General features: G+C 37.8%; 1 protein-coding gene across 4 annotated transcripts in view; it reads right to left on the reverse strand.

Moving 5' to 3' along the window:
• Window positions 1-27,845, reverse strand: part of dpp6 (dipeptidyl peptidase like 6) — a 301,131-nt gene that overhangs the window by 190,099 nt on the left and 83,187 nt on the right. Inside the window, exon 1 of one of the 4 annotated variants that reach the window (XM_023326528.1) lies at window positions 22,633-23,080. The exons of 2 other annotated variants lie outside the window; for them this stretch is intronic. In XM_023326528.1, the coding sequence (XP_023182296.1) occupies window positions 22,633-22,686 (54 nt within the window). In that variant the 5' untranslated portion in view covers window positions 22,687-23,080. Of the gene's footprint in view, window positions 1-8,454; window positions 8,919-22,632; window positions 23,081-27,845 lie in introns of those variants that run through there. One more of the 4 variants, XM_023326525.1, reaches the window with a different exon arrangement.

The raw sequence follows: 27,845 nt of genomic DNA on the forward strand, positions 1-27,845 counted from the left end.
GAAAACATTTAACTTTTGGATTTATGCAACTTTTCAAACTCAAAAACACCTTGTTTTTTTCTAGAAGATTTCTGACATTTTCGGCAGAAATTTTGTCCCTTGTTTCTATCTACTACAAATACGTTGTCGTAGGTTTTAGTTGTAGTTTTGCTGATAATTTAAATTTGAGGTTGCTGAAAAATAAATGTTTGATAAACCATCAAGTTGTAAGAACAGTTGCTCCAGGTTGCACTGAATGGAGACTTTCTCCTCCATATCTGGTTTATTCTGAGTCTTTCCAACAGTGCTGGAAATAACAAGAACAGATTTACAAAACGAGCCTCACAGATCCTGACTCTGCTGTTTACATTTGCTCAAACGTTTGAAGCTTTTTGTCGCCGATCCTGAACTGGTGCTGAACACATCAGTTCAAGCAGAAAGCTGTCTCTGTGGATGTTCCTAACAGCAATGTTAATCTTCTTGTTTGCAGAAAAAAAGAACGACGTATAGCTTTAGCGGTAACACGCCTGTCTATTCTGTTCAGCAGCGTTTTATTCAACAGATCAGGTGGAGAACAAAATGTCGCCTGTCTCCGTTTCCGTCTTCCAGCTCAGGGAAAGACGCTGCAGACAGCCTGAATGTGAAACCTGCTCCATTTATTAGCATGCGGCCGGATCCCTCCCAACATCTGAATCACCTTCAGGAACCACAGAGAAGTTCTGCATGCAGGTTTCATTCGGTCCCACAGCACCACAGGCAGGCCTTCACAGAGGAGGAGTGAATTTTTCAGCAATGAACTGGAAAAACATTCTGGTATGAAGCAATATCTGGGCTGAAAAACCGATTCTCATGACTTATTTATGACATAACATTCAAGAAAATAAACCCACTATCTGCTGACTCGGTTAAAAAAATGGCTGAAAAGCCCATAAAAAAACTTTATATGAAGTGTTTTGTTTAACAGTCCGCCATGTTTATTATTTTTCAGATAAACCCAGAATCTGACATTGTGTTGCTTATTAACTTGTCCAGCTCATAATTCAAACCCCAAAATAAAATGAAAAACATCTGCTCTGTTTGTGTGAGCCAAGTTTTAGTTAGTTGTTTTAGTTAACTAAATTTGACAAAAACTGAAACATTTTCATTAATTGAAATTTAAAAAATTTAACTAATAGGGAAAAAAAATAAAACTGTGCATTTACAAAACTAACTAAAACATTAAATCATAGATAATATCCTTAATTTTTGTGTTTGTGAATCTATGTATTATATTTTTTTTAACTCATATGAAATATATTTTTCTTTTCTTCCCTTCCTCCCCACAATTCTCAGCAAATTACAGCGATCCATATTCCTCCTGGCTGCTACGCTAGTCCGCAAAATGGCGACTAATCAATACATACCTAATCACAATGCAATACTTTAGTTCATTTTTAGGTGCAGAATTCAAAAACATTAATGCATTTTCAATCAAAAATAAAACAACTACTAACTCTATTAAAAACTAAACAAAAACTAGAGAATATTTATTTAAATAATAACTCAGAAAAACTATCAAACATGCTGAAAACTATAATGAAAAACTGCAAACTGCTTCTCAAAGCGAGAGTTTATCTTAATCTCCTCTTTTGATTTTGCTCCATTTATTTTTCTTAATGCAAAGACTGGGAGCAAAGCCATCGTTAGGCAGCACACACACGTACACACACACACACCGAAAGAGAGAGAGAACTCAAAATGACAAATCTCATCTCCTCTTGCGTTCAAGGTGCGATTCTGGGCCGTATCCCTCCCGAGTCTCGTTATGGCGCTGCCCATCGGAGACGACACAAACACGAGGAAACGGAACCGCTTCCTGTTCCAACGCCTCTGTGGAGACAACGGAAATCACGCCGCGGGGACCGGGAGGCTTTTCTGCAGAGTAAAGATCTCCTCGTGTCCTGTGCTTGTTTTAAATGTCTCTGCAAAACCACCAGCTTCACATTATGTTACTTTTAAATCAAAAGTTGGGAAATGAGGAAAACATTTTTTTTCTGGATGTCATGATGATAAATCCACATAAAGAGGTGTTTGATTAAAACTTAATGAGTTGTTCCACCAGCCTGGAATGACAATCAAAGCGGATTTCAGCCTGAGATCGCTATCAGACGTATCGGCAGACAGGGATTACGCCAACAAAGGATCAACAGAGGCGATAATGAGAGAGAAAAACTCATCTGTCTGGTTTGTTTAATTCATCAAACGGCACTAAGCAGCAACTTATTACATGATCATAAATACAACCAACACACCTGATATGATAACGATGTAATTCTCCACTTTTACTGCAGCTAAAACATCACATCTGTGATCAAAACGACTAAAAGCAGCAGCTGGTTTAAATGTGCAACAAAAAAATTAATGCAGACATGTCCTTGAAGATGAGCGGAGAATAAACTTCAGTTTACTACAAGAAATAATCAATAAACAGTCTTATGTTTATCTCCTGACATATGATCCCTTTTACTTTATTTTCTCAACAAAAGCAGAAGAAATAGGTTGCAAATTTGTTTATGGACCTTTTGCAACTACGACACTAAATCATTCAAGGCGCCATGATGGACGTAGGAAGTGTGAGACGGGAGTATTGAACAGAGCGACTGAAATTGTTTTCCAAAAGTTGTTTTTTCCAGTTTATTCGTGGTTCTACTTGTTAGAGTCGAGCTAATTTGTCTGTGAACGTAACACACCTGGTTGGGGCTCATAGACGGCGGTGTTTACAACAGTTGGAAACAGCCAGCTTAGAAACCGACCCGTACCTCCTCCCTCCTGACATGTTGATTAAATTAAAGAGTTTACCTGAATTCACACCGCATGACTTACAGTATGTCTCCATGTCATAAACGGCGTTTCCTCTTAAACCGGAGCAGCATTAAAAACGTACAAAAGATGAGATGCTAACCAGTTTTTTCCATACATGCTAGGCTACATGACGGTGCGGCACTGTCTCCATGGTTACGGTTAGATGCGTACTTTGTCCACAATGCGATATTTGATACCTTTCTAATCACACTTACTTATAAAGTAAATGAACGTTAGTCTTCTTACCTTGTAAAAAGTTACACCGAGAGATGCCAGCCATTATTATTGACGACTGCTTTCCATCACCGCCACATCTTTCCTCGTTAAATGTTGATTTAGGGAATATTGATGTAGGGATTAAATCTTTATCTGATTTTTACTAACCTCAGAGAAGCTACAGTGTTTTACATGTGAAAGTTCATGTGTTTATTGAAGAAACACATAAACTTTCACAGTCTTTCATTGTAATTCTTTTAAGAAAAAGAGAGGAACATTTCTGTTGCTTTTATTCTCATTTTTTCCTTTTAAAAAAAACATGAATTCTTCCATTTCTGGCAGAAAAATTACTTTTTTTGGACAATAACTCTCTCTGGTTTTGGACGCTATGCAGCTGAAAAGAGTTTTGTACTTCGGGTCATTCGTTACGATCCGTAACCATAACAACAAGGTGGTTAACAACTGGGAGAAGCTTGTTAATAATATCAGAAAAGCTAAAAAACAAACCCAAAAAAACTCAACTTCCATTACAACAGGCAACATACAACAGGGAAACATTTTATGAATAAATGGTTCTTCATAAAATAGATAACATTGAGGACAACACACACAGTGCTAAAAAAACAACGGAGTGTTTTAAGACAGACGTTCCTTCAGTTTTGGTGTCATGAGGTTTTGATTATACATCAGATTGTGCAGCTGGCTTGGTTAATGTTAAAATAGTTTCCTTTTGTTTGTTGTTTCTGGCGTTATATGCTTCATTCTGAAGTTCCTACTGTCGCAACATCTCATGCATTTTATATATTTCAAATAAATAACATTACAAGATGTTAGGGACTGTGTTGTTGTGATGAGAATGGATCCAAATAATCTCTAAATAGAGTATACAGACTGAAAAAGGCAATTTGATTGAAGAACAATGCTGTCAGAAAAATAATTAAGTCAAAATTGCATTCAAGATAAAAAAAACAAACACTTTTGTCTGTAAATATTTTCTACCCAGAACTCCTTAAGGGTTGTATTTTTAGCTTCACCGGATTCAAATTCAATAAATTGTCTCCAGTCAAGCTCCTTTTCTATCCAATTATTAATTGTTTAATCCAAAAATAGTAAACAGTTCAGTTCTACACTGTACTGATGTTAAGATTTTCACATGTTGATGTTAAAAGTATTTTCCTTTTAGCTATAAATTCCTCTTTTGCTACAAATGTGCTGTGTTGCATTTTAGGCAATAAAATGTTGATTTTCTTATTTAAGAAAGGAATCACTTCTGTATTTGCATCTTTTAGTGTATTTCTGATATTGTTTAAAAAACGAAGATGTGGTTAAAAGGAAAAAAATGCAGAATGTGCTAATTTTTTTATCCAATTAATCGTCAGAATAATTTTAATAAAAACATAGCTACTGCTATTTTCTGCTTATACCTACTGTTGCCACAAACCAAAACACTGCTCTCTTCTGATATTAATCCTAAAACCATGCAAAGAAAAATAATTTAAAAAATGTATTTTAATTATCCTAAAACCTCACAGGGGTTTTTTACTCGCTTTACTCTAATGCTGGGTTCACACTGTACCCTGAAGTGACCCAAATCGGATTTCTGTTTTATTTTCGCTAAGATTTCCAAATATAAATTACTTGTATGTGATCTCCAGGGTGAACTGCAAATGTCCTGAAAGTGTCCCGCATGCGCTGCAGAGGGCATGCTTTGTGTTTTGCCAACCGCCATTAAAGAGAAGAAGAAAGTGCACACAGTTTCCTGGTCGACACTCCACTCCAGTAGGTGGCAGTAATGCACATAAATACGTTGATTGCCAACCGCCAACAAGAAGAAGAAATGCTCAGTATTTGCGGAAGTAAACATGGATGCTAATGGTGGAGCATATCTTACGATTTTAAAGTTGTTGTTCGACTGGAATCAGCATATTAGCAATTTAATCCTCATTATCGTTCGCCATGTTTGTTGTTTTTGTTACGCATATCAGGATGCAGAATAGTGAAGTTAGTTGAGTATCAATGGCGTTTAGGTCGAATGAATGCCACCAGCGCCGTACAGACTCAGGTTAACATTTAAAAACATCAGATACGCATCAGATTTATGACCACATATCCAAGTAGTCTGGACCGGATTCGAAAAAATCTGATCTGTGTTGTTCAGACTGTCATGAAAAGATCCGAAACAGGTCATAATTGGGTCACTTCAGGCTTCAGTGTGAACGAAGTCCAAATCTCGCCTAGCAGAGCAGCTCTGGATCTTTCAGTAAACCAATCCAGAACTTCAACCTGCTCCGTCTCGATCTGAACTCACAGTGACCTTTTAGCAGCTGATCAAAAACGATGAGAAACGACGTGCAGAATCCCATTCGACCGTCTCCACAGACGGGCTCTTTATCCCAGTGGGCTGCGGTTCTCACTCACACAGCACAGTGGAAATGTCACCTGGGTCCAGCCTCATTAAGGCCTAAAAAGTGGGAAGAAGCCCAAGCTTTGACCCGGATCACAGACCTGCGAATGCAAAGCTCATTGATTAAAGCCCCTCTAAACCACAAACAAACTCACTACTGGATTTTAGCATCATGAATGCATCCTGTGATCAGCGCTGCACAAACAGGCATCTTCAAAAAACAACAAAAAAACACTCTTTGTACTGCAGCACCACCCAGCTCCAAATCACACTTCTAAGCTGACCCGCATGGATTATACATCTCGGTTTGTATTGATCTCAGATCATGTTGAAGTTCTCTGCACCAACAAACACAAAGGCGAGACCGCCGGTCAATAAATCAACCTCATGTTAAATTCATGCACACCTCAACCAGTGTTTTACCTTCTGCACCCTTCAACGCGGCTTTGGAGCAAAGCACCTCTGGCCGCTGGCACCAGCAGCTCACGTTTGGGTTTCAGCATGAAACGTCTGAGAAATATTCGGGTCAAATCAAAAAGCCAAAACAGAAACGGATGGTGATGTTACGCTTTCAAGCTAAATCGATTCTCTGAAAACAAAATCTGTATTCGCAAAGAGTTCAGTTGATTTCTAAAGGCACAAAAGCTGTTTTTATATATATATAAAAAGTTATTTTTAAATGTTAAACATTTGACAAGATTGGATTAGCGTAGAAGTTGTTTTGGTCTTAATCTTTAAGAATAGCATCTGTTGATATCCTCCTTTATAACATAATAAATTATATTTGTCACTAAAAATCTAGATGTGTTTAAAAAAAACTTGTTTCCTTCCTCTCTTTTCTTAAATATCTTGTACCGTCACTTAAACTTAATATTTAAAAAAATCATGCTAGCAACATAGCATTTAGTTTTGAATGAAGAGAGGAAGTCAGGGGTGCGCTTGAGTAGACTCAGGAACTTTGTTCAGTAAAATTACCTTCATTAATTATATTCAACCTAACTACAACTAAAATCCATCATAGATTAAGTCTAAAATCATAGTTGCTGTTTTTCTAACTTCCTATGTTGGCTAGCTGTACTGCAGCGCTACAGCTAGCAATGTTAGCCCCTTAAAGTGATTGTCTTAGGCTTATGTTGGAGTAGTGATGCTTGGGAATTTTACTGCACTGCTTTTCTAGCTTCCTGTGCTACCTGGATGTGCTGCAGTGTTAATGCTAGTGTACATTTAAACAATTCAGATCAGACCGTAAACTTTTTGCCGTTTAATTACTAGCTGAGGTTTTTCTGGCAGCAGCACAGCGTTGACCTGGGAGAGAAATTAAGGAGCAGTAGCTCTTTAAAACAGTAAAATTTAAATCTAATTTCACCACAAATCTCGTTTTAACAAAACATGAATCTCATTTCATTAATAAAAGAAAGTTTCTCATTTAATGACGTATATCTGTCTTGTTTCAATGAGCTACTGCTCCTGGATTTATTTTCTTTCTCCAGCTGTTAAATTCTTCTATACACCATTTTGCATCCAAACAGGAAAAATAAAAGATTACAAATTAGGACTTTTTGACATTGTCGTTGAACTTTTCATCGCAGTAAATATCTTAAATTTTTCCAAATTGTGCTTGATGAGAGCTTTATACATATATCTTTATCGCTAACTCTAGCTAATACATGAAAACAGCAGGTGAAGCTTCGTCTTATAGCTATGTGATAATAAGAGCAAATTTAGCTAACTATTTAGCTAGGTGGTGTATTAAAATCTCTAAATATTATGTAAATGCATTACAAATGTGGCCAAAATGCATATTATTGTTCCTAAGCCAGTTGTGGCCAAAAAATATCAAGTTGAAACTACTCCAGGGGCCACACCTCTACTTAAAATCACAAAAACTATTGTATTTTTAATTTTTACTTGCTAAATAAACAAACTAGGTGCATAATATTTAAATGAAATATGCAAAGCAGTCAGATATCTGCAGCTCTTTGCAGCTTTGCCAGATTAAAAACTATCAACCATATGCTAAGTTTTTCATCTTTTTTGTATCTTTTTAGCCACAAGGTCTTGTTTTATCAAATGGCCGTGCCCAAGTCTCCATTTTAGTAAAACCCTGGTGAATAATTTGTGTTGCACATTACATTTTCCATTTTAAGATTTTAATTGTATCTTTTTTTGACCAGCCTGGCATCAGTACAAATGTCACCAACATTGATTTTAAATGTGGATCCGCATCAACTGTCTGAACTGGCTAACCAATTTCAGGCAAGGGCCGCACAAAATTGTTCTCAGGGCCACAAATGGCTCTCAACCCGCACTTTGGACACTTCTGTACTAAGCAGTGAGTTCATGAACAGTCACAATAGAGAGAGAGTGACAAAAACTAGGTTATTAGGTAATATTTTTTGTCATTATTGTAATTAATAGAATCTGTAACATCTTTAAAATAACTAAAATCATCCAGTTGTATTATATTTATTGAACTTCATGTTGCTTTAAGGTGAAGGGTCTTCGTATCTCTGTTCAGTTCTCCACAACCTTTCCTGATTTTCAGTACCTTGGACAGCGCTAATTATTCTCTCTCCTGTAACATTTCCTGTTTTTAGAGAAACCGGAGCTCTGGAAAACACTTATATGAGCTAAAACATTTAATATTTGTTATTTTAGGCATGCAGGGGAAAACAAACTAGGTCATCAGCAGATTAAACAACAGCCTGTTGGGATTCATCCGGATTTTCACCTCCATTCCTGAAGCAGACTCAGATTTTACACCTATATAATCATATGGTTTTACCACTGGCGCGCCAATAAAAAGCTTTATGAAGCGACCGAGCATTGACGCGTAACTGACACGTCACGCATTGACAGGTAATCCCGCCAATTGATGCGATGATGCACCGTAGTTTGACAACTTCACCTTTAAAAGTCACGATAAAGACTCCGTCTATCAGACATATTGAACCATAAACCGGATTGAAACGTAAAGAAACGCGTTCAGGGTTCAACCAGGAGGAGTTTCTTACGTCCTCGTCCTCGCAGCGGCGGCGGCGGCGCTGCGGCTGGAGCCGGGCTCGCTGGCTCTCCGCCGGCCGGTCCCCCGGGTCGCCGGCCTGCCCCAGGAGGCGGCTCGCCTCCGGGGGTTCGGGGAAGGTTTTGTTGGTGTTGATCTGACCGCTGAATCTCTGGTACAGAGACGCCATGTCGGACAGTTTACAGCTCAAGCGGGAGGAGGAAAAAAAAAAAAAAGAAGAAAAGTTGGGGAAGTGGAGCTGCTCTACTTCAGCAGGCTGGAGGAGAGGAAAAAAAATTAGATTCCGGGATTTTAAGGAGTCAAAACACGCACCTCTATGCTTCCTTCCAGGTAGAGACGCTGTCTTTCTAACACTTTAGAGATAAAATAAAATAAAATACAAGCGATGAGAAATTCAGCATGTGTAAAAGAAAATCCCGATCAGGAAAGACAAACTGAGCGGGATCTCATCCCCGTCCTCCTGCGCTGTGGCTGAGGAAAAGTGACCTCCAGGGACTAATGGCTGTCTGCTGTAAGCACAGCAGGGACACAACCTTCACACTTTAGATTGGAAAGGTTTACACTCCAAACTTATCATGACTGTGCACTTTGAGGAGTTAACACGTCTCCATTAGTTTCTTTTCTTTTTGGGTCAGTGGAGGAGCTGTTGGGAGAGCAACAGTGCCCCCTTGTGGCTGAAACGGCAAACTGCCGCGGGTTATTCACAAAGGGAGCAACAAAACAAGGTCAATCCCACGCAGAAAGACACAGAAAAATGATCATAATCTATTTTATATTGATTATATTTTATATTTTAAAGATGTTATCGTTGATATCTGTGGACAGGCTTTAAATATGAAACCATAAAAATTCAGAAAGAGGGAGAAATGAAGCTACTGTGCATTCATCCATCCATCAGTCAAAATAAATCTTTCAGTTTCTTGATCAGTCCATCCATCCAAACCAAGTCATCTTCACATCCATCAACAGACTTCAAAATATAACAAGCCCCATTTGAACGATTTGTTATGTTTTAGTTAATATTCAGATATTTATGTAAAATCTCAGTTTATTCAACATCTGGTAAATAAAGTGACTTGGCAGTTAAAAGAAAAGTTCAAGAAATTAAAAGAAAAGTGGTACCTACTTGTTAAACTTGTGCAAATGAAAAATGTAAAAAAGAAATAAGAAAAATAATGTAAAAAAGGAAGAAAAAGAAGAGTAAATAAGGGGGAAAAATAAAAGAAAAAACAAGAGATAAAAATTTTAGGATTGTGGAGACTTCTTTTAGCATCTTGCGGTTTGTTTTCGGAGTAAACTGTCTTTCATGTCCTCCATTTTAAGGTTTTAATAAAGGCAAAGTGCTGAAATCTAATACTTTTAATGCCTTTTTAATCCTTTTCCAGACTCATTAGTTTCCTTTCTGGATGCCTCAGACAGATGTTGCAGCGTTCCCTCTCACTTTAACAGCCTCTTTAAAGTCTGACATTATCCATAAAAGCGTCTGTTCCTACTGACGAAGCCAAAAACTCGCGCTGAGTCGGGGAAAAAGAGTTCAAGTACTTCTCTCTTCCTGGCTGGAATCAGGTCCAGAATGAGAGGAGCTCATCCTCCAGGTGATTCATGAATTATTTAAATACAGTTTAATGTTCTTATGTTATTTTTACTTTTTATTTACATTTTGGTGACATTCTATGATTTATAAATTTAAGAGGAGTGGCTTTTAGGGCTGTTTTTGTTCAGGTAACCTTTATAAATGAGATTTTAAATGATGAATATTTCCTGGTTGAGGTATTGAAAGTAATGACTGAGTATAATGAGTTTAATTGCTACATTGTTGTAATAATGCGCACCTGAAATGATTCACCTCAGTCTGAAAAGAATGTGGATGCCAAACTTATTCGTCACCAGGAAATGCGTTTTTTAAAATTACATGTCACAAATAAAATTTTAAAATGTTTATTTTTGCTGTTTCAGTATAGAAAAAAGCAACATTAAACATCCATTTGTCAGAATCTAACAGAAAAACACGCATTTATGTGTTTCTCATTTAAGTAAGAGTACTTCAACATATTTTTACTCAAGTAAAAGTAAAAAGTATCTGTCCAAGAAATTACTCGAGTAAAAAAGTATTTGGTAAAAAGTCTACTCAAGTACTGAGTGACTAGGCCTGTCACGATAGCAAATTTTGCTGAGCGATTAATTGTCTCAAAAAATTATTGCGATAAACGATAATATTGTTTGAAGATCTTTTTACACTGACTTAATGGAAATGACGTAATAATGCATGTGATTTCCTGCCAAAGATACATACACTTTATTTTCAAAAGAATATTTAACACTGGAACTGATAAACAAAACAACCAAAAATAAAATGGATTCTCAGTCTCCATTAACAAAAAATGTACTTGATAAAAACTAAACAACATAAAGCCAAAGTGTAAATAAATACTGCATTCAACCAAAAGAGTGCAGATTATGAAGTCTGTATATTATGTTGCCCTTCAGTAATAATTAGATTTAAATAGAGAAGATGGGCACATCGACTACCTGATGCAATAGTTCACACTACATGATTTTTTGCTCCTATTTTTCCCCTTACAACAATCTTAAAACGTTGGTCTTTCTAAGATTGTGTGGTGTGTTACGGTAGATCGTCGTTGCCGCTCCGATATAAATCAGGGGTTTTCCCCGACTGGGAGCTTTAACGCTTCCTGTTGAATGTAACAGGCAGCCAATCAGAAAGCGCGGATTCTCCTCGTGCTTTCTGGGGGGAAATTACGTCGGGGAATCCCAAACAGCTGACACGGCGCAACCCGAAGTCCAGCCGACGTGGAAACAACATTAATGTTTATTCAACATGCAAAGAATATAGAAATGACAAGGGGAGGAGTTGGAGCGAAATCGCTACCGCAGTTGATAAACCCGGTAACTTTTCAGCTGTTGTTCGTTAACGTGACGTAAATAGTTTATAATGATTTTCATTCAGTCAGGACTTTACGCTGACACTAGCCACATGCATTGCAGGTAGATTGTAGTAAAGCGTTGATTAATGCCTGGTTTTAAAATTAGTTCACTGGACTTGTAGCCATTATTTTGTGCCCATTGTTGGACACCACACAGCAGGAACGAACCGATCGAACCGTTATATCTAGGATTTCTGTCGGCTAATGTTTGGTCTGTCAGGTTTTAAAAATGGGCCGACAATCGCCAACAGCTCTAGAGAAAAAGGCCGGAAGAGACGATAATGCCGATAATTGAAATGATGTCGATAGTTTTAATTTATCGTACGATTAATCGATTTATCGTTTATCGTGACAGGCCTATGAGTGACTGATCAATTTATCATTTAATATTTAAAAATGACAACAGATGGCAATATTTCATATAATTAAAGTAAGAAAAAATAATCAATCAGGCAAAATAAATGTTTCCAAATCAGTTTCTTTCAATAAAAAACTGATTAAACTTTAACAAAACTGCAGGTGTGTCTCTGTGTCTGGTGAATTTTTGGTTAAAACATGTTTGTTTTTCATTCAGTGGGTAAGAAAATCTAGAAATTTTACTCAAGTAAGAGTACAGATACTTCATAATAAAGTTACTAAAGTAAGAGTAAAAGTACATTTTGTCAAATCAGTTACTCAAGTAAATGTAATTTTAAACTCTGGTAATGACTTGTCATTTTTAATGTCTAAAAAAGGTGAAAATGTTGCAGAAAATTGGGAGTTTAGTTGTTAATTGTGTAAATTTTGGACTAACAGGGAGAAAGGGATTTCCAGATCACTGCTTCCTGTTTGGATGAAAGATGCGTGCTGCGTCGGGGCAGCAGAGGGCAGAGCGGCTCGCTTTAATACCCCGGCTGTGACGCTCCTTCACCCAGCAGACCTACCAGGACAACACAGCAGCTTCACCTGCTTTAAGGGAAACTTTTCCACTGATTCAGAAGATGCTAATCACTCTAAAACCCAATCATTACCAGGAATCATCCTGTTTATCATTCTGCTTTTCTCCCACGTCTAGCTACACATGCAGTATGACAGAAATTAAAACTCTAAAAGAGCAATCAGGCGCCTCTATCAGGAGAGTTGAGTTTCGATGTGTCTTTGCGTCCCAGGCTGTCAGGCCGGCTTATGATGGATCGCCTCTCATTTCGTCCAAAGCTGCATTTATCCTGCAACACGTCTCAGGAGAGCCGCGCTCTCGAAATCCATTCCTCCTCCATAAAAACCGAGGCGTTACAGAAGCAGCACAGAGGTGACGGAGTGAGCTGCCACAGTCCAGAACACTTTGAAAAATAACTAATATTAAGAACAAATACAGCCACTGGCAGAAGGTCTCCACTGGGGGCAATTAATCCAAACCACTATCATCCCAGCAACCAGGAAACCGGACGGGTTAAACAGCAATAAATTAAAAATAATTAAAGGAAACAATATGTGTGACATTTCCATTAAAGCTTCAGTAACTTTTTACACGAGATAAAATGTGAGAAATATTAAGCTCCTCTGACGGCATTCAATCAGAAACAACCAATCAGCACCAGGAGGAGGGTCTTGGCGCTGTCAATCATCCTTGCGTACATGCTCACTCCCGTCCTCTTCCTCCGGTACAGCTATGAATGCTAAAGCTAGTTAGCATAGCTACTGGAATGACAAGTTGTTTTGCTAACATTAGTACATTAAGCAGAATTGATTGACAGCGCTAAGATCCGCCTCCTGGCTCTGAATGGTTGTTTTTGCCGTCTCACATTGTACCGTCATGACATGGTGACACTTTTAACAAATGTGTAAAAAGCATTATTTTTGTTTTTTACTGCAGCTTTAAATGGTGTAAAGTTTTCTATCAACTATTTTGTAACAAGGTTAGTGAATAAATGTAACTGAGTCTGTTTTTGAGTGACTGCATTTTTCTGGTTCTACTTACATTGATTTTAAAAACAAAGCTAAAAAAGTCTAATAAACAAAAACAAAAACTGACATTTTATTCAATTTAAGAAGATTTTTATTAAAAAAACTTAAAATAATTTTAAAAATATTCAAATGTTTTTGCTCCATTCGCACGACAGCCGTTTATTTTCCACAACCCTGATTGGCTGAGACAAAGGAGGCTAAAGGTGTTAGCTTCTGTGCTAAGACGTTTTCCTCAATGCATTTTAAGGTATATTTAGTGCATAAACTATTAAATTAGTCAACTGTAAGCATTCCTAGGAAATTCTTAAAGTATAAATTGCTACATTTATTGGTCAATAATTGTAACAAATCTGAGTTTCAGAAGAATAAAACCTGTAATCTGAGCACATAGCCAAACAAATGACGACATACACTAAGAATACTGAAATATTCTTAGTATATACAGCTCTGGAAAAAATTAAGAGACCACTTAAAATGAGCAGTTTATCTGATTTTAATTTTTATAGGTACATGTTTGAGTAAAATGAACATTGTTCTTTTATTCTATGAACTTCTGACAACATGTCTCTGAAATTAAGCACAAATTTAATTATTTGCAGGACATGAGAAATGGTGAAAATAATAAAACAGAGGCGGAGCTTTCAGACCTGAAATAATGCAAAGAAAACAAGTTTATGTTAATTTAGAAACAACAATACTAATGTTTTAACTCAGAAAGTGTTCAGAAATCAATATTAGGTCTCTTCTTTTCTCCATAGCTTCATGTGTTTGGCTATGAACTCAGATTACAGGTTGGATTTTCTCTTCTTTTTTTTTTCCTCTGTAAGAGATTACGCTACTGCAATAAAAGATGAATATTTTAAATCTTTTTATGAACATTTACAGGATGTGTCAATAGTTCTGGAGGGATGTGTGCTTAAAGCAGAGAAAAGAAGGAAATGACTGCAGCTGAATAACAGAGAAGGAGTTTGACCTTGCCTTGTTAGAAGTAAATCCCTCTTATTGAAGCTGTGACGGGCTCGGGCATTCGCAGCGGGAGCAAAGGTCACGGCGAGGGCGAGGAAGAGCCAGAACTTCTGAATTTCTATCGCGGCGTCGCAACCCCTCTCTGCTGCAGTCCATCTCCAGCCGAGACGAGCGTCATAAAGCTCCGGCTTCAATCGCCGGCTCCGCAGAGGGCCGATCAATCCGGCCATTACTCGGGATGCCCGGGTGTGCTTCGCCACCAGAGAACCCAATTTGCAACTGCAGCGGTTTTACACACCCTGACATCTGCTCCCGAGCCGCGGCAAGTTGTCGCAGCAGCAGTTTTAAAAAGTGGAGCGTCTGATTGATTTAAAAGCCCCACGTTTTTCAGGGAAGCAGCAGAATACGTTTCAGCTTTAGATTAAAAGCCTTTTAGCGAATGTGTTGGCTCCTGTGTGTGGGTGTGTGTTTGTGGCTGCCGGCCTGGGGGCTTGTTGTGAATGACGGGGGGAGATTGAAGGTGCTGGAGCCTGACGCTGTTGGAGTTAAAATTAAATGGACAAATTAATAGGTGCTGTCACTTTGCTGGTGCAAACCACCAACTCGCCTCGGCACCAATCCGACTGCAACACCTCGGGTTTGATCGACACTCCCATCTGTCCTCTAATGGGGGTATGGGGGTTGTTTTCTCTCTCCCCGGCTTGCCTTCATAGCATTGCCAAGGAGAAATATTACAAAAATGACAGAATACAAGCAGTAAAAAGTTTCAAGTCACAATATTTTACGCATGCTCCAGCTTTACGATGCAGAATTCCTCTGCAAGGCGATGTGAAGCGTGGAAAATTGAGTCAAAATCTCATTTGAAATGGGCGAGATTAAGTCCACGGGAAATTTAAAGAGGCGGCGCGAGAAGCAGAGGAGTAAAATGTTTTCAAGCTGCAACTTCCAACACAGACACTGAAAAAAAACTAAATATTACCAAGAATTTAGTCCATTTTCTAGTAAGATATCTTACTAATTACTAATATGAGCTTATTTTCACTCAATAATTCCTTAAAATTGATTAAAAAATGTTATTTCTTCTATGAATTCAAGAAAGACACGTGTCAAACTCAAGGCTTGGGGGCCGAATGTGGTCCGCCGTAGCTGTTTATGTGGCCCCCTAGTCTCCAAATTACATCAATAAATCCCTACAGTTTTTTGCAAATCCTCAAAATTCACACAAAATCAACAGACCTCCAAATATTTTCCTAATTTTACTGCAAATGTTTCTCAAAATTGACCAAAAACATTGGGTTTGAGTGACTGCTGCCTCAGCCTGACTTGATGTCAAGTTATAGTCCATGATCGATAAGACAATTAATAAAAAGTCACATTTAACATCAGATTCATCACACATCAAAAATACAAATATTCTTAAATTAGCACCACAAAATCTGTCATTTTGATTGCAACAATCAAAATTCTGGATGGACTAAAATGTTCAGTATTATTTAATTTAAAGGAACACTTATTGAATGCAGAAACAAACAGCTATTTATTGATATTTAATGGATTTTATCAATACATTTTTGATACTTTCTGGCGCAAACGTCCCTTTAAGAACTCTCAGATTTTTGATTTGGCCCAAAATGAAACCGAGTTTGATATAAAACAATATTCGTTTTTAAACTGAAGTCAAGAAATACAATTATTTTTCATAAGTATTTGCTTAATTATGCTTAATGTGTTTTCCTGAAATAGTTTCAGTTCAACTTTAAATGTCATTAGTGTTACTATTAAACAATAAACTAAGTATTGGCAGAGCTTAGTGTTATTTTTATATTCAGGTGGTGAACAAAAATTAACTTGTAATCTAACTTAGTTACTTTCCAAATCAAGTAATCCTACATATTGAAGGAGTAATCAGTAACTTAGAATTAGTGAAATAATCTGTACTTTTCTACCAACATTAAGGAATTACTGACGTAAAACAAGCTCTGAGTTGTGTGAAAAGTTGCTTGTAAGCTAGTTTTTCAAATGAACTATTTTGCACTAGAAACTAAACAAAAATTATTTGGTAAGATTTTGTGTTTTTGCAGAGTTTAGAACATTTTTATATATAAAGGGTTAGAGGGACAAGATGTGAGGCTGCAGGGGAGAAGAAGAAGAAATGCCTCTCAGTTATCTCCTGCTCCTCTGTTGACTTGGATCCTATTTCCCAGACAGGGCCAAGCAGAATAATTTCACGTATGGCGGTCCAAGTAGGGAGGGGAAAAAAACTCTGTTTGCTGAGGGTTGATTTGTCATTCTGGCAGCTCGGCAATAACCCAACAAAGTCCAGCAGCGGGGACAGAAAGAAAGGAAGAGAGAAAGAAAGTGGGTGAAAATTCAGAGTGCCAAACCAGCAGCCGCCGTACGAGCGTGATAAATTTTTTTAAAATAAAAAGAAGTCACAAACCACTGAGTCGTTTCAGACAATAAAAGCCAGTCAGATGAAACGGTTTTATTTGTAGCTCGACTGAATAATAAAACACAAAGTTCAGTTCAGTTTTCAAAAATGATTTAAGAAGCAGTGAGAGTGGGAAAGACTTAAAGTTTGACGCAGAGAGAGCTGATGAATCTGAGCGCGACGCGGCTACACCGCTATGGAAGAAACAAACATGGCTGCTCTCCTAAACCAACAGGTCAGGCAAGAAGAGGAAGTGGTAACTCTGGAGGAGCTGCAGAGATCCAGAGTCACAAATCTGCTCTTTGTAAAAGAGGAAGTTTTAGGTACATTCCAGGCACATAGTGTCATTTTATAGCAAAATCAAGTAGCTACGTTACCTTCAGTTGTTAGAAAAATGCTCTAAATATAAAAATGTGACTTTAAAAAAAAAAGACAACTCGAAATTGGGTTTCTGTTCCTTTAAGAAGCTTCTGCTCTTTCCAACACTCCCCTTTCAAGAAGTTATCACAAAATGTTTTCTGTATAAAGCTGTTGGACTGAGAAACCTGCTGGAAACTACATACATTTCCAACAGGTGTTTGCTAACCGCTGCTGCCGCTAGTCTAGAGGAGCTGTGCGGAAATCGGTGAGAAATTCAAGGATTTCTCAAATGTGAATGAAAGAATCAAAGCAACACTTTGATCATAAACATATCATAACATATGTAAAGCTCAAAAATGTTGATTTTATATAATACTGCCCTTTATAGGGGACAGGTACAATACAAACAGTTGTTGAGATTCCATTTCAAATGTGCACCAAATAATTTCTAAAAGACACAACCTTCCAATTATTTACATTAAATAAAAAACAAACCTAAAATCACACAAAAAAAGTTTGTAAACACAATAAGACATTAAAAATCGCTTACAAGAGATTATTATTTATATCTCATTACGTTAGCGACGTTAGCGTCTTTTTCAGCATGTCAGAAAACTCCTTATACTTTAGAGCATGGTTTTTGGAAACTGAGGCACTTCCATCACTTTCAGTTTCTGTTTCCATTGAGTACATTTATTTTTGTAATTCCAATTTGTTCAATTTTATGGTCAATGGAAATGCAACGATTGGAACCAACACAAACCAAACCAACTTGGTTTTTTAAAATTCTCATCCATATTAATGCATGTGTCAAAATCAAAACCCAGGGGATAAATCTGGACCATCAGAGATGTTTATGTGGCCCTCTAGAGTCCAAATTACATCAATAAATCCCTCTAGTTCTTCACAAATCTGCAAAATGTATATAAAATCAACATTTCTGTCTGATTTTGCTGCAAATTTTCCTCAAAACTGGCCAGAAATATTGGGTTTAAGTGACTGCCTCCTCAGCCTTGCTTGATGTCAAGTTGTAGAAACGGCAATTAATAAAAAGTCACATTAACGTCACACATTAGCACAAATATTGCAAGTATTCCTTACAAATATTTATAAATTAGCATCACAAAAACAATCATGAAATCCTGGATGGACTGGTCAGTGTGAAAAAATGTTCAATATTTCATGCTAAACACTGAATGCTGAAACAAACAGCAACTTATTACAGATTAATGAGTTTTAACAATACATTCTGGCACAACCGGCCCTTTAAGAACATTCAGATTTTTGATTTGGCCCAAAATAAAACTGAGTTTGACGCCCTTGATTTAATGCTTATTACGGTATTTTAGGTATTTTAACTATTAAAATATGCAGATATGGGTCTATCGTATATCTATGGTGACTTCAGCCATTTTGTACAAATACTTCAAATTACTCAAGTACTTTCCAGTTTGTATTCGTGTTTATTGTCGAGGTTTTAACGAATTTTCTAACGCTACACTGAGAATTTTACCACTGAAGGACAAATTAAATACTTTTCTATTCTACTGACCGCAAACAAACACCGTTGTTATCATAAGTTCCCATTTAACAGAAACAAACTCACAACTTAATTAAATGTTTCTAATCAGCTCTCCTGACTGCAGCACAATGAGAACTTGTAACTACAGAAGCTAAACATTGCGACTGCATTATCTGAGCAACTTCGTAGTGTTCCTTTAATGGAAGAGTTTTAATTCTTCCTGATGAACAGTTAAAGTGAAGCGCCGCACTATCAAGGCTCTGTACGGTTACGCTTTGAATTCAAACCAATTAAAACCTCAGATCAATTTGTTTTACTTGGCAACACTCCTCATTGTCCCAACAGAGTTCTTAATTTAGCCGTTTCTAACAATATTTGGCTGTTTGGAAAGCACACACCATATGGTTTCTCCTTATTAAACTGATTTAATGCTCTACCTGTGGCCTCATTAGGAAGGTTGTCCAAGACAAACATTTAAATGTATAGCTCTGCAGCTCTTTTTCTTACTGTATTTCTGCTTGTTTTGCAGCAGAGAACCACACACTGACACACACCAGAGCTCATTGTTAATTTGTCCCTTCAGACCTGCAAGACGTTTGCAGGCTGGCCAGAGGAACAAGAAAAGCAGAGTCTGAATGGGGAAAGAAATGAGAAAACAGAAGGTGGGACTTAAAAAGGATGAACCGTTCTAATAAATGAACGCGCCAAACCCATGACTGCATTGGGAAGACGAAAAGAAAAAGCAGAGTAATTACCTGATGGCTTTTTATGTTGTTTTCCTGCAGAATTCAGCACAAAATAATCAATGCATTCAATCTAAAACTGGGCATTTCCCCAATCTTTCATTTTTGTTTTTGGCTCGGAAAGTTAAAAATGTTTTATGAATGACCACAAAGGTTGTAGAGGAAAGGTGCACATTTAATGCAATTATCGATTTCTTTGAGGAGAAGTAGGATTTAAATGTCATAGAGGAACTGGGCCGGAGACAAATGTCCGCAGAGAAAATTATTTATTCATGTTTCAGCCGTTGCAGCGTGTTGCAGTCAATCATCTGTCATTTCAAGAAGAATCGATACTAAACGTAGCTTTTCTCATTCTCCAGCACCAATCTGCCACTTAGAGCCGAAAAAGTGTTTTTCAATAACATTCTTACTTCCATCTGGACGGCATTAAAAGGCATTCCAACATCCTTCACTTGTGAAGACTCTCTGGTGTTTAAAGTGACAGATTTCCATCAGGGACGGTGCCGCACACGCTCCGAACCATTTTAATTTTACAGAGCGATTGGAATTAGACGCATTAGGTGGGAAATGGGACGTCTTCCTGTAGAGGAGCAGAGACGACTGCTATCTGCCTGAAGAGAACTTGGAGAGCCTGGTGTTAAATCTCAGCCCATCAAACATCCCAAACAGGCCCGGCGGCTGGTTTTTCAGCTCTAAATCTACCGATACGGCAGTAAAAAATGGCGATGCCAAAAACGGCACATAAAGGAAGAGAGCAATGGAGATGAGGCTAGGTCGCGGGCGACTCAAGGTTGTTGGCAAAAAACGTGCAGAAAAGTGGAATTTCACTGCAGTTTTTTCCACTTTAATGCTGATTCTCAGAGTTATGAGGTAGTTAAAAAACAAAGCCACCGAGTTAAAAGTTAAAGTCAATAATTGGCTCTTGATGGGCTAATTAAAACCTCCTCTGATGCTTCACGGGACAACGCTGTGGTTTGTAAATGTTGCTTGGCAGGAAAAGTTGTAAAAGAAGCATTTTTCAGTGTGAGCACCATATTTTACCCAGATTTGCATCAATATTCTCCAACATATGGTTGGTTATTAGATTGGTCGGTCACAGATGGCCAAAAGCTGGAACTAAATCCCTCTGTTTATATTTAAGCAGATATTGCCCTTATTTTTGTTTCTGACACAGCAAAAACACAAAATGTTTCCAAGTATTTTAGTCTACTTTAGTGCAAATATTTTTATTTCACTTGAAATAAGACAAAACTAACTTACACCTAACTTTTCAGCAAGTTTTAAGAGCTTTTTTAGATCAATATTTACTAATATTAATTAAAAGTGGTACTTCTATTGGCATTTTTTCACTTATAAGACAATTCTTATATCTTATACGTGAAAAAAATTTGCCAGTGCTTTAAAAAATACTTGGTAAGATTTTGTGTTTTTGCAGTGTATGAAAGTTTAGTGCTTAGGAAATTTAATTATACCACTTTTTACACCAATGCAAAGGAAGGCAGATGTAGAGATTCTTAATTTGGGATGACTGGCGATCAGCCGATACTTTCATGTAAAATCGATCTTATCCTTCAAAGAAAACATGAAAAAAAGCAATAAATTAAAGACTAATTGTAGTCTGGACAGCAATGCTCTAAATCTAAACCGCTCAACAACATAATTCAACTTCTTATCTTTATAATCAGAGTTCGATGCACAAGGAGGAAACCGAATTAGAAAAGTGTGAAAACCAGATGAACAAACTGGTAGGTGCTCATATGCAAAAATTAAGTTAATATCCTGCAAGAAGAAATTAAATCCCATTTAAATCCCTTAAGAATGATACAAGCTCATTCTTAAGGAAATATTTAGCTATGCCAAGAATCTAAAACTGATTTTCTTTCCAAGATAAAATCTTTCTGCTTTCATTCCACACGGCTGGAAATGTTTCTCTGTAAAAATCAAAAGTGAATATAATCAAAAACCTGCAGAGATCTTAATGCTGGTTAAAGAACATGTTGGCGTTTGGTCTTGGACGATGTTTTAAAAAAGGCTTTTAATATATTATTAACAGAGGCACTTGAGAATTTAAATGTAGGTCAATCATTAAAAAAAAATTAAATCAGGATTAGCTACTAATTAGCTGGTAATTAATTGAATTATTTGAGTGAAACCCTGAGCTTTGCAAACTGGTTCTCACCACTTCACCTTAAAGTGTGTAAACATGCATTTTAAATTTATTTTCCTGATAATTAGGCCCGAGCAGCAAAGCGCTGCGAAGGCCTATTGTATCTGTACTGTTTTTTTAGGCTTCTGACTGAAAAAACACAATCTTACCAAGTACTCTGATCTATTTTTAATATTCAGTTTTACACTTGAAACAGTTTTTTTTAGTTATAACAAATTTTTCCCATGTTATTAGTGAAATAATCTGCCAGTGGAACCAGTATTTTTTCCATCAATATTAAAGAATTACTGACTTAAAACAAGCTCTTAAATTTTGTTGAAAAGTTACTTGCAAGTTAGTTTTGTTTTATTTCAAGTTATCTAAGATATTTGCACTTGAAACTAGACATAAAAACTCTGGTAGATTTTGTGTTTTTTGCAGTGCAGCATAAACAACAGATGGATGGATGAGTTTCAGACTTCAACTAGCTGTTTTAGTTTTATTCCAAACTTCATTTCTTGCCTCAACATGAAAGTTTGCAGTAGATATAAACAACCTTTTCTAACAAATTACAAATATCTCCTATCTGAGCCGGGGCTGTTTTGTTTAATCTCCAAAATGTTCTGTTTTGCTGCACTGCTGCCTTTAATTATATCACCCACATTTTACTGTGGAAACACCTGGAGGTTTCCAAGTGTTGATTTCAGAGTCTGGTGATCAACCATGAAACATTTCTGACACATATCCTGCAAATAATCTGAAACCCAGCCAGGGATAAATGACTAAATGTGCTGCAATAGTAAACCTGTGGCCCCTCCAAACGCCCTTTGACCCAAGCGCTCCATCAAACCCGCGTATAAAACACTTTTAAGGGTTTGAGATAAAGGCAGAAAAGATAAAGAGGAGGGAGAGTGATGCAATGGAAAACAGAGAGAGACGTTTATTTTATCCTGAGGTGCCTGGAGAAATGCCATGGGATTTATGAGAAAAACCCCTCAGGGATTCAACTCCTGTTTGTCTCGTCATTGACACAACCCTCACATTGACAGCAAAAAGGAATCAGACTTTAAAGATTGATATCGTACATCACAAAGAGAGTTCTGAACGCCTTACCATTTTGGAGGTGGTGGTGGGATCGATCCGCTGAGTAACAATTAGCATCGACATGACTGAAGTTGGAGAATGAAGCGCTCCGCTCCTCTGGTCTCCTATTCCCCAGTCACAGAAAGTCCTTAATGATCGAGACTCCAACCCGGAGTGGGAGGATTAGCGTAGCCTGAGACCCGACCCGCCAGCTGACTGCCGGAGTCTGAGCTCAGTTCCACGTTGGCCAATCAATCACGCGCCGACACAGATTCAATGAGATACGCGTCGATCCATTCACCGGGATGGACTCAGGAAATCACTCTCTCCTGCAGCTGATCCGTCCCTCCGACCACTGCAGACCTCTTCTCTGACTTTCCTCAGCTTCTCGATCTTTCTCATCAGCGATTACGAGGCTTATCAGTCAGTGTCTCCCCAAGATGTCATCTTCTCCAACTCTCACTTGTAGTGGCCGCGTCCAGCTTGTGTGTTTTCTCTGCACACTCCCTCCCACCAGACTCATTCTCAGTCTACTCCCTACCTTTCTCTCCTCTTACTCCTCCAGCGTGAGGCTGGCAGTATCTTTTCGTCAGGTTCTGCAGCCCAACTTAATTGGAGGTTCAAACGTAATCTGTTGGTTTGGCCATGAGAGAGACATCTGCCAGGAAGCATGGCCAAACCGGGACTCTTTACATCTTCATCATCGCTTCAGTGAGATTAAGGTGTGCAGCAGTGTGTGTGTGTGTGTGTGTGTGTTTGGAGCTGGCAGGTGGGCAAAGAGACAAAAAAACAGGAGGGAGAGGACGGATACATGAACAGACGGGAAACAAAACCGTCTTTGCCAAGCTGTGCAAGAGAATGAACCGAAGAGAAGCAACTGTATATGGAAAAGTTGCTTCAGGAGTTTCAATGAGTTCATCATCATTTTAATCAATCTGTGTGATGGGATGCAATAAAGAGGCCACATCTTAAAATGTCAATGATTGCCCTTCACAAATTAACCCGACCTCTTTGGAAAACTGACCAGAACCAATGGAAATCCATGTTGGGTTTATAGCAACACATCTGAAAAGTTTTCCACTAAACATTTGGATCCATATGAGTTCAACTGAAATTTCTCAGTTCCAGTTAATATTGTTTAGAGAACAAGAGGAAGAAAAGTGGCAGCCATTGATGCCGATTTGTCACAAAAGCTGCAAAAACAAAACATTACCAAGCATGTCTGGGTTTCAGATGACGTAGGAAGTAAATGCACCCCGTTTACTTCTGTTGATGAAGCTTCAAAATGCCTAAAGTGTGCGTCGTGTACGGTTGCTCAATAGAGAGAAAGATGAACATTATTTTTGTGTTTCGAAGGTAGTTGGTCACAAACGAGTTAATTTTTTAAAAAGTTGATCAACCATCTACTGCTAAAGGCAGGAGGTATGGAAACTAACAATGCCAGAGTTTGCAACGCCCACTTTGTAATAGGTAACGATCGCATCATTTAAATTGTATTTTCAGATGTTTTATTGGACAGTTACTTAGATAAGCATTCACACGTAAGGTAAGATATATTATTTTTGCGCCCCAGCTTGGTCGAACCATGTTTTTAATGGAGTTTCTTTAGATCGCTGTGAATGGTTGACTTAACATTAACATACAACTAGAGCAGCGGATCCAAGCACATAGAAATTATATGGGTTAGCTTGTTGTTAGCATTAGCAATAGCATTGTTATCATAGACTAATTACTTAAAACAGCACAACTCACTACTCAGAAACAAGCCAATAACCATTTAATGCTTCTTTTGATCCTAGTGAGTTTTTTTATTAGACAGAACAAACTCCTGCCTAAGACCAGTAGCCGTTAGCGTAGCTCACTGCTAGCAGATGTTTAGTGTAACATGGAGCAGAAAGCTTAGCCCGTTGTTTCTCTCTACATCCAGTGGGTGGCGCAGGTTGCTACAATTGATAGTAGCCACACAGGCACACCCACTAGAAGGAAACGAACGCACCCAGTACAACACTTTCGTTCTATTGGTTGAGAGGTTGCCAGGCGACGGTGGAGTTTTGTTCCAGAAGCAAGCAGAAAATGTTTCGTAAGCGAGCAGAGACAGTCCGAGTGTGAGGAGACGCTTTGAGCACAAGCGTTACTAGTTTTGAGAAGACAGGCATGAAATCCTGCTTTCAAAATGAGCATGTAAGCAAAAGTATTAAAAGTTTTGAGAACAAAAGACATGAAATCCTGCTTTCAGCAAAATTTCCCCGTTAGCAGCAGAAATGAGCAGAAACTGAGCTCACATTCACCAATCATTTACTCCAATAACACCTTTAGGTATCTTCTGTTTGCACAATTACGAGGGCCTTGGAAACAGCCCGACACACGATGCTTGTCATAACGCCAATCCATCTTTTTTTACCCCCAATAGCAATTTGAAAACACCTCTGGGTAACTGCCAATACCCGGCACAGATCTAATATCGTTTCCCCTGATTTATATTCCATACGCAGCTCAACGTGTAAGCCGGCTGAATAGTGGTGGCTCTAAAAAATGGACAGCATGCATGCTGCGACTGGATGAATATATGCATGGATACCCAATCCCATTAGCACAATATGGTCTGTGTTGGCGCTCATACTGATTCATGCTACCAGACTGGCAAGCTGGTGTTGGTCAGAGAACGTCTTTAAAAACTCCTGAAACTCTCCAACAATCTGAACGACGTTAAACTGGAATGTGAGTTGGGCAGTGACTAGTTTATTTGAGCAACTTTTGGAAAAGAAAATTACTTTTTACCTTTGCTTGAGTAATTTTATTACATGTTTCTACTCTTACTCGAGTAAAAAATCTGGATTTTCTACCCACTGAATGAAAAGCAAGCATGTTTTAACTAAAGATTCACAGACACGCATCTGTAGTTTTTGTTAAAATTTCATAAGATCTTTTATTAAAAGAAACTGATTTAGAAATAATTTCTTTTGCCCAATTTTTGTCATTTTTACCCTTAAAATACCAAGATTTCCACATAACTTTCTATTTTGGTCCATCTAATTATATAGTTGTTCAAATATTAAACTAGAAAAACAAAATTTCTGAAGAAATTTAGCCGGGGCCTGCCAAGGCGCGCCCGTCTGGTTTGTGCCCGGCGTCGTCACGCTACAAATTGGCATCCGCAACGTAATCAAGTTCAGATTTCTTTAGCCGAAATCTCTTTGCTTCCTTGTCTTTCGTTAGGCGATGAAATACGTTCATGTTTGGTTCGGTTCAGTTCTACTCTAGTGGGCAGACTGTACCGCAGCTGCTGCGCTACAGATATTTCTCCGCTGATTTTCAGTAAAACTCTACAACGGAGAACCTGGAGGTTCTGGTTCGGATGAACAAAATAAACCCAGATATTTTATGTTTTATTATTTGAAATTATTGATAGGCCAAACATAATGAAAAAAACTCAGATCATGAAGTTATTTTATGTAATTCAAACAAAAATTATAATTTACATCATACCAAGCTAATATTATGTAGTTCTGCTGTTTTTCACTGTCGGCACAAGACGGCAGCTGAGAGTATCTGTATCCGAAGCAACTGAGTCAGTGAAGTAGCTTAATATGCTAGTTCCGGTTATTTGTGACAATTTCTGCAAGTCACAATAGCTCTAGGTTGAGGTAAAACAAAATTGCCTTATTTCAGCTGATCAGATTGATGTTAACAGCGATTTTATAGCCTAACAGGTTTCACGAAAGCCAGTTAGCAAAGTGCTAACATGTGAACAAATTGCGGTTCCATCAAGCTAGCAGCTACGCTATCAGAGCCACAACAAAATATCCCACAGCAGTCAAACTTTTAAAATCGATCACATTTCTTAAAGAACACATTACATTTAACAACTGTAAGCAGTTCTAATAATATAGTAATGAAATTAAATAGTATATTTTATGGACAGAACACAAACACTTCTTACCTTAACCAAGGAGAGTCGGAAGGAGAAAGCTCTTCTTCTTCTTTTTGTTTTTAATGGCGGTTGGCAAGCAACTTAATGGTGTGCATTACCACCACCTACTGGTATGGAGTGTGGATCAGGGCGTGCATTACCGCCACCTACTGGTATGGAGTGTGGATCAGGGCGCAACTTAAAAAAAAAAAAAAAACACTAAATCCTTTCTATCAGTTTAGTTTTCTTAAGAAATTTTATGAAATAACATAAATATTCAGAGGAAGAGGAATATCCCAAAATATCTGGAATTTTTAACTGTAACTTATTCTTTAGAAGCCTATTATTATTATGCTTCATTTTAAAGTTCCAAACTAATTCCATGTGTAACAGTTACTCAGTTAACCGCTCCCCAATCTAAAGTCTTACATATAATCCTGTTACCTTCCAAAATGTAATAACCGCTTTATTTATTTTGTGTTTAATTAATATCTTATTAAGTTTAAATGTCTCTATATCATGTTTCCTTTGATGTTGCTCTTAATAATTCATTATATTTTTTCCAGACTTACAATACTTTATTTCCATAATTCTACTTTGTTTTAAGGACACCTTAGGTAAATGATCTTCCATTTCATTTCCTGCTATATCTTTATGAGCTGGTATCCACATAAACCTAATCTCTATTTTAGAGATGCTGGGTTAGACAATTCTCTTTTTGAGCCAGCTGGGGGAGACAATTCTCCGTTTTAGCCAGTAGGGTATTAGGGTGTAGGATTTGTACCATTGAATTATAATGGGGTTTTTTTCGTAGTTTTTTGCGAATTATGTCGCCATGTTAATCCCGAATCCCACCAAAAGTAATAGCTGGAATGGCGTGAATTTTCTGCACGTTTTGATACCTCTTTTGTAGGTGTGCACGCAGCGGTATGAGCCGCATTAACGGTTACGGATGAAAAATAAAGAATAACTAGAAAATTTCGGAAGAAATTTAGACGGGGCCTGCCAAGGCGCGCCCGTGGGGTTCGGGCCCGGCGTCGTCGCGCCACAAATCGGCGTCGACGCCAAAGAACGCCGCGACGTCACCAGTGGCACGCGGAGAACCGCAAGAACGTTAAGCGAGGCGGACGTGCACCATTCGGTACGATTTAAAATGTTGTCAAGGCTTTTATTTTGGAAGTTTCAGTATGCTTCATTTCAAAGGGCCAAACTAATCCCATGCGTAATAGTCCTTGGGTTAAAATAGTTATATAATGCTCAAAACACAAGTAGCTGATGTAAAAGTATTCAAGGCTTTTATTTTGAAATTTTCAGTATGCTTCATTTTAAAGTT

The sequence above is a fragment of the Xiphophorus maculatus genome, chromosome 21, assembly GCF_002775205.1.
Source record: "Xiphophorus maculatus strain JP 163 A chromosome 21, X_maculatus-5.0-male, whole genome shotgun sequence".
Lineage (NCBI taxonomy): Eukaryota > Metazoa > Chordata > Actinopteri > Cyprinodontiformes > Poeciliidae > Xiphophorus > Xiphophorus maculatus.